This window comes from Branchiostoma lanceolatum, chromosome 11 (assembly GCF_035083965.1).
Source record: "Branchiostoma lanceolatum isolate klBraLanc5 chromosome 11, klBraLanc5.hap2, whole genome shotgun sequence".
NCBI classification, from domain to species: Eukaryota; Metazoa; Chordata; class Leptocardii; order Amphioxiformes; family Branchiostomatidae; genus Branchiostoma; species Branchiostoma lanceolatum.
Window position 1 is genome coordinate 5,341,841 of NC_089732.1, and position 9,787 is coordinate 5,351,627.

Below are 9,787 nucleotides of genomic sequence, written 5' to 3' on the forward strand. Positions count from 1 at the left end.
GCAAACAGTGCACCTGTTGGCTGACCACACTTTACACAGTCAGTTTATTTGTCACTCAAATCAACTCAATAGGTAGAGAACAACAAACATTTGAATTTTTACTTAAATTAAATGTCAATTCAGTTGGCACTTCCCTAAAATCATGATATGGTACGTTTGGAAATGGACTTCAATCTTGAAACAGCTAAAAAAATAACATCTTTTGTTTAAATTGTATCGAACTTCACTTCAACATCAAACTGTACATAGTCAAACTTGTCAAACTTCCGGAAGATTTTCCACGATGCAAAAACTACATGTCTACAGCAGTAATGTAATGTGAAGATACTGATACTAATCGTATCTTTGGGCAAGGAAAAACTTCATTATTTAGAGCTACCTGATTATGCTAATTGTTCAATAACAGGTCTTAAGCTATATCAGAGTCATTGCATGAGAAAACCAGCCAGAGTCTGGGTAACCAAATTTCAGTAATTTTTGAGGGTCTCCGAGATGGGGGTGGGGGGGGGGGGTTGGTCCCAGAACTCAATAACGAAAAATCTCTGGAGGGTTTTAATTACATGGCTGTTCATAGTTCCACATACCTATCACATGTACAAAGTATGAGTCGATTTGGCCGACCCCCATCTTCCGGAATTCCGACCTCTGCCTGGTTTGCCTTTTCTCGTGCAATGACTCTTAAAACACCGCTAAAACCGCCTTTTCTCTCCTGTCGCGAAATTAAGACCCCGCGAAAATAAATGAATTTACAGCTGTGAGTTAACCATCAATTGCAGACTTGACATATGCTTGTAAACGGCCAGTGGATAGCCAATGCTGACGCAATAAACACACCCAACAAAGAGCACCTAATCTTGATTTCGTTAAACTTAAAAGTTCGCGGCTGTAATACATTGGAAACTCTTATTCCGCGGTTTTGTACTAGCCCCCGTTGCAGGCCTTCCCACTAGCGTTTTATTAGCGGGTTTTTTCTTCAATTTTTTTTTTGGGGTGCGTATCTGCTTGGGCACCGTATCTGCTTGGGATCGTTGTAATAGCTGTGTGATACGCCCCCCCCCCCCAAAAAAAAAATTTGAAAAAAATCGCATCACCTGCGTGTCAACCACCTCATGGCCTGTTCTTGTTGACTACGCGATGAGCTATCGCCTTTCCCTAAGTCTATCATGAAAGCAAAGTCATTGGATTTCCTCGGCGGCGGTTCCTGTTGGAAAGCCGGCGATGTCGTGTCGTGTTCAGCCTCCAGCTGCACTCTGAGGTTGGTGTGGTCGGAGTCCTGAAGCTCGACGCTTAAGAGCTCGGCTGTGCTGATAGCGTCATCGCTACAGTCCCCAGCTACAGTTCCCTGTAAGGTGATCTGTAGAGGCGCGTCTCTCTCGTCGGGAAATGACGCCACTGCTTCCATTACCTATAAAAGAATTTAAAGAAACGCCAAGCAATATTAGGGCCCGAAAATTTCGGATTTTGAAAGTCTATTTATTTAACGATTAGTTCAAACAACACTACCACAATGTATAGCGACGTCCATGATGCAAATTATAAAAATACGACGTCGTTGTGATGAAAACTGAAAATCGTCGCCAGTGTTTTCGTAGGCTCGCAAAACTAAGGGGATCATTGTACGGCACATTTCCCGCGGTTTTAAAATGCTCAAAGTTTGGAGGTTCAGTACTACGCAAATGTGCTAAACAGTGTTAGTAAATGTCACTACCGTGAAGATTTCAGCATTATTTTATTTCAATTTTTTGGGCACTGATATTGCTTTGGTTGCCTTTAAGAAGATTTTTCAATGGAATTTTCCGCAGATTGGTATTTCACATCATCGTCGTAGTCGCAAGACTCGCAACACATGTTGTTAATGATTAGGTTTTGAGTTACTAGTACACTGACCACAAACATTCGGGGTATCTGAGCAATTCTACGGGTACATTTGGCAATTTTGTGGGTATACTTTAGTAATTTACCCCGCTAGCAAAGATGTTAAGTATATCCGTAATATTGGTAAGGATACAAATAAAACTGTTAAATACGAATAGAATTGCACTGTAATGCACGGAGATATGAGATCTTGGACTTCTTGTTGGTGAAGAGTTTTGTAGGGGCAATGTTACCCTGGGAACCGGACTGTTTATCGGGCCTTTTAGCCGGTTCCTTCTAGCCGATACCTTCTAGCCGGTTCTGTCGGTGGCCCAGAGCTCCAAGCCTGCCGATACAAATTAGCGCACCGGGGGACTTCTAGCCCGAGAGTTGATCGGCCCTTACGTACCAACAAAAAGGGACGCGGTCCACTCCACGGGCTACAACTCCACGGAGCGTTAATCTAGAACCGGCGGGCTAACTGTCTTGCGCCGCCGAAGTGAATCGCTAGCGGCCCGGTCCTAATCTGGCTCCCAGGGTAGGGCAATGTTAATTACCTCATCAACGAACTCCTCAAGTCCCTTGTCGTGGAATCTGCTGTGCTCTAGCCTGACGTCCAGGAGACTTGGACTGGCCAAAATCGTCTTCCCAAGTCTGACTAGTCCTCTGGAGTCAAACTCTCCTGACAGCGCAATCTTCTTCAGACTCCCTGCGGCTTTCGCCCGAACTGCTCTGCAGAAAGCCACGAGGAAAGCTCCATTCATCTTCTTCCAGGAAAAAGACACTTCCTTCAGCGATCGGCCGGACATGATAACTTCGGCCAGGAGAAGCTTTTCCCTGGCGAACAAATAAGTGAACGAGAGGTCCAACTTTTCTAAAGTCCGACATCCTTTCAAAGCAGCGCACAGGATGTCCACGCGTTGGCTGGAGGCGTCACAACGCGTGTCGCTGACCAAAGAAGGTAAACTGAGGGAGAAAGACTTCAAAGTTTTGCTTTTGAGCAGGACATGAGCTAACGCATCAATTCCATACCCACTGTTGTGGCTCTCTTCGCTTGGGGATCCAGATACTTTGAATGAGCTGATACATGGATGGGAGGCAATGGCGGGGGCAACTAGCTGAAGGGCTAGCTTATGTCGCAAAATCTCAACGCTGATCCATAAAGACCTAAGTGTCTTGTTCTTGTCCAGCGCGTCGGCTAGTCTTTCGTTGAATACTTCGATGTTCTTCTCACGTTTGCATGCTACCTTGTGCCCTTTCGCAATCATGTTTCTGCATTGGGTAGAACACGACGTCGACACATTGATGACGAGTCTAAAGTCGAGAAGATCAGGCTTGCTTTCGATGACCTGTGGTATTGCTACGACTGCACTCTCGTCCATGTCGTTTATGTCTGCGTTGATTTGCAAACAGGCTATGCCCCTGTTCTCGGAGATGCAACGGTGGAAGGACAATATCGCAGTGTTATCCGCCCTTTCCGGATTAGATAAGGACATATCCATTCCGGTAACATCGATGTGGAGAGACGACAGACCCTTTGAGCTCTTGATCGCTTCTCCAAGATGTAGAAGACTACTCGATTTCGTGATCCACAGATTTTTCAGAGAAATGGTCTCAGGGACTTGCTTGGTCGCGATCAACTCGGCAAGTCCGTGAAGAACATTTGGTGTCGGAGGCTTCCCTTGGAAATCAAGGACAACATCTCTTGGAAGCGCTTTAGACACAAGAGGAGCTGTTATGTTGGGATGCCCTGACTCTACAACTGCCAAACAAGCCTGGCTTATAACTGTGTTCAGGCAGCAAGGGGGAGAACCCTGCTTGGTCATCTCAGAGGTGTTGGACTTGAAGGCGGCGAAGAGATCGTGTGACTTGTCTTGAAGAAGTCCCGCCACAAACAAGCATGCGTCTCCGTACCGACAGTTGTGTCTGCATCTTGTGGACCACAGCGTCTGTAGATGCTTGACCTGATCCCCTGCTGAAGATGCAGTGGCGACATGCTTTGCAGCAAAGTATTCCCAGATGATTCTGTGAACAAACTTGTAGTGGTCGTCTTCCCGTGCACTTTGATCACGTTGTAACAGTCCCATGTCCATCGTTACATCGTCGCCAATGACATCTTGTATGTTCTGGTGCGTCAAGGCACTCGGCCCCACCTGAAGTGAAGCCCACGCCAATTTGCCCAAACCGTGAAGCGTCGTTTGCATGGATTTCGTCGACATCGACGGGGATTTCCTACTGCTGTATTCGCCTGAGATCAGTGCGATGAACTGTTCAATCAGTTGGGCAAGACTGGTCGGTGGAGGCGTCCTTCTCTCCCACAGCGCACACACCATGAAGGCGTACATGGGGTTCTGCACAATACCAGAGAGGTAGTCGTCGGAGCTGACGGTTTCCTTTAGCCGCCTACCCATTGCTCGGGAATCATCGCTTCTGCTAAAGAACTTACTGATGAGCTCGTCTACGGCCCCTTCAGAGAAGCCGTTGATCAGGTAATGGGCATCACAGTGGGGTAGGACAGACGGCGTTTCTGCCATAGCGTTACAGGCTGTCGACATAGGCGATCTTCTGCAGGTAAGAATGCTCCTGGTCTTACGCAAGTATGTCCCTTTGATGTAACAGTGAACCGGGCTCTTCTCGACATCTTGCGGAGAAACGTTTTCTTCGGCCGCGTCGACGTCGTCTATGACGAACATGACACTGCTTGAATTTGCCTTTATCCATCGCTCTAGTCTTTTCTTGGGCACTTTCTCGACAAAACCAGCTGGAAAGATTTGATCATACACGGCGTCCAGAATGTCACCCTTTCTGTTGGACGTAGCCGACAGAACAAAGAGGAGCTGGACGTTTTTCAGTCTTGGATCTTTCTCGGCAGCCCAGTCACAGGCCATCTTGTAACACAACTGGGTCTTCCCTACTCCAGCGGGACCTTGAAACATCACAGTGTGTTGGTCGAGAGGCACTTCGACGTCAACTTGTGTTCTGAGCTTTTCGGTCGGAGAACGGTCTAAACGGACAACCTACAAAGAACAAAAAGTAGGTAATCAGACTACACAATACACATTAGTTTCATGTCCAAAGCAGTCTCTGATCTGAATTCCAAAGCAGTCTCTGATAATGTTTTAGACATGATAGATCAATATCTTAACTCCGCTCACCTCAGTCAAAACGTAAACATGCAAAATGAAACATAAAAATGCAACTATTTTACGGAAATGCAGCCACTCTCTCATTGGTCGAACAGATAATTGCCAAAATGCCATTTTCTAAAGAACTGCTAACACAATATTGACACAATATAAGTGTTGGCTTTTCTACAAACTCAATGTTTTATCCTTACCTGAAGAGGGATTCGCGCAGTATGTACGTTGATCCCAAAGTGTCTCCATACTGAAGGGAAGTTACTCTCGTACATAGTCGTGTAATGGTTCTTCAGAGCCTCTTTGCACAGGGGAACCATTGCATCACCCCCTCCTGTATGGGATAAAGAATACTAGTATCTAATATGTATCTATTTATTCGGTTGCAATTGATGAGAAATGTTCTCATCATCTGCCGTATTTCACATTGAAACGTATGTTTTCTTTGGAGAATGGCCCAGCATTCCACGTCTTCAAAACCATTTGCTATCTGACCCCTCCAACTTTTAAATATCATTTTGTATCATTTCTTGACATGTTATTATTGATTTGTTGTATACATATTGATCGATCTATTTATTTATTACGGTGTTCCATTATTTGCTTCTATTGAAGTGTATTAGAAACTGGTTAACGTTATATCTATGGGTTTTTTATAATTGTATTTTTTTAAATTATTAGTTTTAATTATTACCTTTCATCTCGACCACGCTGTATAGGCCTGTATGGGCCTGCACCGCAGTAGGATCGTCCCTTTGAGCGACCATCTCTCGAAGTCCACCGGCGATTCCCATCATGCCTAAGTCTTCCAAAGCCCCCACCAGTAAGGCAACCGTTGCTTTATCTCCCCACATTGACTGCCATCTGAAAAGAAAAATCACGATTCGACGTTTAATTATATAAAGTGCATTTGCCCTGAGTAAAAAAAATGAAGCAATCATCGCTTTCCATTGATTCACTACTCGTAACTCTGCTTCCTTGCTCCTGATGCGTTTAATTCAAGTTAACAAGGATGTTTCCTTCTTTTCGTTGGAAGACTTATATATCGCCACGGCTTGCGTCATTCTTTCTTTCAGCCGATCACATCGGGTCATCCTCTTTCTTCTCGATAGCACGTGTTGGGTTCTAATAATATTAGTACACGTGTAGAGGTTTAACGCATGATGTCTAATGCCTGAAGCCCCCTCCCCCATATACAGGACTATGGACCGTCGGGATTACGTCCCAATCCGAAAGGGCAAGTGTGTCATCTCCGAGCAGATCTACACGGTGCCAAAATCGTAAAAGCTAGCCAGAGAAGCTCCAGTCTGCCAGAGAAGCTCCAGTTAGGCACCGTAGGACTGGACCTTCTCTGGCTGACTGGAGCTTTTCTGGCTAGCTATCTTATACGATTTTGGCACCGTGTAGATCTGCATGGAGATTACAAGTGTGCAACGCCGAAGAACCCTCGCCCTCTGGATCCACGGACTTTGAAGAGAGTGGTTGAAAATATATTTAAGTATGTTGATGTTAGTTAGACATCCAAGATACGCCAAAAAACAGTTACTCAAACAGTTGTTTCAAATTTTATCCAGTTGCCTGAATAACTGTTTTTGGCGTACCGTAATTCACTTTATCTTCACGGTAGCAAAGTTTCACGGTGTAAGGAAAATGAACATTTTCACAGAACTTTAATTTCGCGGTAGCGGTAAGTGATTTGTAGAACGGATGTGTGAAGGAATTATAAATACACATGTACTTACAACAGGTTTTTCACGGTGATGATAAGTTCACGGTACAGAGCTGAGGTGACCGTGAAAACAGTGAACATAAAGTTACAGTGAAAGAAACAAGAATCATAGCATCTTTAAGTATGATTTATAACATGAAGCATGCGTTTGATAACGTCTCACCGGATCATGGTCTGTAAGATGATCTTCCGCACACCCTCATCTTGATGGCTGAATTCCAAATTACCCAGAATGCCCTCGACGTTGGGGAAGTTCGGGTCTATTGTTGTCAGTAACTTCCGGCCAAGCGTTCTCCAGTCGCCCGGCAGTAGTCGGTGTGCCACAAACTCTAGCTGAGTCGTAGATACCTTTAATACATGTAACGTATGTACGTTATAGCAGGTGGAACATTTCGCAATTATGCAAATATCTTATGGATATATATTATGTTCATACTTACTATGACTCTATAACCATTACGTTATGATATCTGATTTATGCTAGCGTTAGATAGCATTACTGATGATAGGACAGGCTGATAGATACGCAAAATGTCTACTCAATGACATTATGTAAGAACCCATTCATGCCACTCATGGATACTGTGTTTGCCAACAGTTATCAGGTTACACACAAAATTTACTCAAGCAACTGGATAGATATTGTAAACACTCAGACGTTTCTGGTAGCATCCACTACCTTATGCCAGAGACTGAGTAAGATTTGTAGTACTCACTGAGTATCCATATTTAAAAAAGAATTAGATACCTGTTTTATTGTCTGTTTGTTTGTTTGATTGTATTTTCTGTATTGTACTGTATTGTATTGTATTGTATTGTATTGCATAACACACCAGATTCGTACTGAACAGAACAGGCTGCATATCCGAACAGATTTATTTGATCCACTCACGCCAAGAAGGACGCCTCTTTTAGATAAGTGTGGCTCACCTCGAACACGGGCCCTCCATGGAGGTCCTTAACCGAAGCTAGGTACTCATTTTTATTTGAGTGAAGTCTGAGGAAAGGGCACAACGTCAACGGGGCATGTCAGGGGACGCAGGATTCGAACCCTGGACTGTAGATCTTTCTAGAATTCTCAGTCATTGGTAGTGGATGCAGCGTTTATACCTGAAACGTCTGATCGTTTACAAAGTCTACCCAGTAGTGCTTGAGTACTAGTAACTTTTGCATTGAGTGCTTCATTAGCTGATATCTAATGTCAGCTAACCTGCATAGACGTAATAAGAATAGGAATTGGAGAAGGAGGCACTCAAGCTAAGCTTCGGTTAGCTTGAGTGCCTCCTTCCCCAATTCCTCTGCATAGACGTAATAAGGTTATGCAACGATAGCACAAAAGCAATCACGCCTATAGGTACAATAGAGCGCGACAAACTTCGACAGTTCAACTCTTGACAGTTTCAAACAACAGGTTTAACTCCCCACCCCTCCCATTCCCAACCCCCGGTTTGTTACATCTCACATCCTCACTCCCAACTTGCAGTAGACTTCCAGTAATAGAAAGGCAGCAAAATCTTCACCACGTTGAAGGCGGCTGCCTTAACCGAAAGAAGAAAGAAAGAAGAACTTCCCCCTAATTCCTCTGTTTTTTTTTTTTTATATTAGTCCCAAGAGGTACAAAATGCCCCCCTCCCCAAACGTTCAAATGTCGTTCTTACCCTTGCTTCCATGTCCTCGTTTTCGTACCACCTATGTGCAACCCCAGAAAGTTAGCCTTGAATTGTCCCGAAACGCTTTCCTAATGCGAGATCTTCATCACGTAATGTTGCGAATTTACGCGTCCTCTAGAGCTTTTTCATTGCAGGCTGGTGTCTCAAAATGTTAGTAAGGGGCCAGGTTTCCGTGACCCATTGTTGCACCTTCTTTGTTTACTGTGGGCGCTACCACTGGTTGGTAGGGGTGATGAAGTGGTTTTACTTACTTCGATAGTATGAATATATGTACCACGGAGGTTGTATGTACTTTGAAGGAAGGGACACATATTGTCCTTGCTTCATGTCTTCTTCTACCTTTTCCTCTCCCGCTCCAAACAATATCAAGGTCAACAAGATTGGCAACATAAAAAGATGTTGCCATGGCGACGGTGGTCTCTGTTAACGTTTTCGTTTTTATCCCACATGCAAATAATGACCTCGCATAATCTCGGCATAAATCATGTCAGTCGATCACCGGCCTTCTCACCAAAATAACACAAGTTGTCCATTGTATGAAAATCTTGTTTTCACACAAAAAAATATCGTACCATTTCCTCATAAATTATGTAAATGAGGCCCTCTATGCAAGATTTGTATCTAATAGTGGCCACATTTACTTAACTTCCAAATGGTGAAAAAATGAAATCCCCATCATTTACCACTATGGATTTATAGTATCTTGTCATTAATTATGCAAATTAAGTATCAATTTGCATAATTGATATCTATCGATACTTATCTCTTTCTCAGTTACATATGGCATGTGTTTGAGAGTCCTATAATAGAATGCAGCTGATTTATCAACTGTCCTCATTAATTATGCAAATCAGATATTGATTTGCATAATTGGCATATGATTATGTAAATCATCACTTAAGCTATCTATAAACCAAAAATTATGATGATCCGTCATCCCCTTCTTGCGTTATTCTCTTTCAAAGTTTGAGTCAAAATCAGCTCCTGCAGTTCCAAAAAAGCCGCTAGGGGTCCAAATCTACAGGACATATTTTCCTAACAAAGAGCTATCCACCACTTAAAAATCATGACTATAGCATGTTAAGAAGACGAGATTTGAAAAGTGAAAGTTCCCCTGCAGTACCATAGAAAGTCGCTAGGGGGCCCAAAATCCAATCATTACAAGGTCTCCCACAGACCTACCCACCTACAAAATATGAAGACAATACATCCAGGCATTCGTGAGTTATCGTCCCATGGACTTTCACATTCCTGTACAATTCCTAGAATTCTTGCAATCTGCACACAATATACAGTAAAAATTTGGCTCGCCCCTGAGGCGTCGCCAAAAACCTGGACCAGGCGGCTGTCACCATGCGTTGATGAAGGTTAGACATCCAGGTAACGTTAGTAAGATA

The 9,787-nt window shown here is 43.7% G+C and overlaps 1 protein-coding gene across 1 annotated transcript; it reads right to left on the reverse strand.

The window, feature by feature from the left end:
- Nucleotides 1-16: 16 nt before the first annotated feature.
- LOC136445241 (uncharacterized) lies at nucleotides 17-8,606 on the reverse strand. The gene is made up of 6 exons (XM_066443137.1): nucleotides 8,379-8,606; nucleotides 6,884-7,068; nucleotides 5,686-5,855; nucleotides 5,192-5,325; nucleotides 2,412-4,871; nucleotides 17-1,405 (listed from the first exon to the last, which is right to left on the reverse strand). Exons 1-6 carry the CDS (start codon nucleotides 8,388-8,390, stop codon nucleotides 1,088-1,090), a joined length of 3,279 nt encoding a protein of 1,092 aa, XP_066299234.1. The 5' UTR covers nucleotides 8,391-8,606; the 3' UTR covers nucleotides 17-1,087.
- Between the last annotated feature and the right edge of the window lie 1,181 nt (nucleotides 8,607-9,787).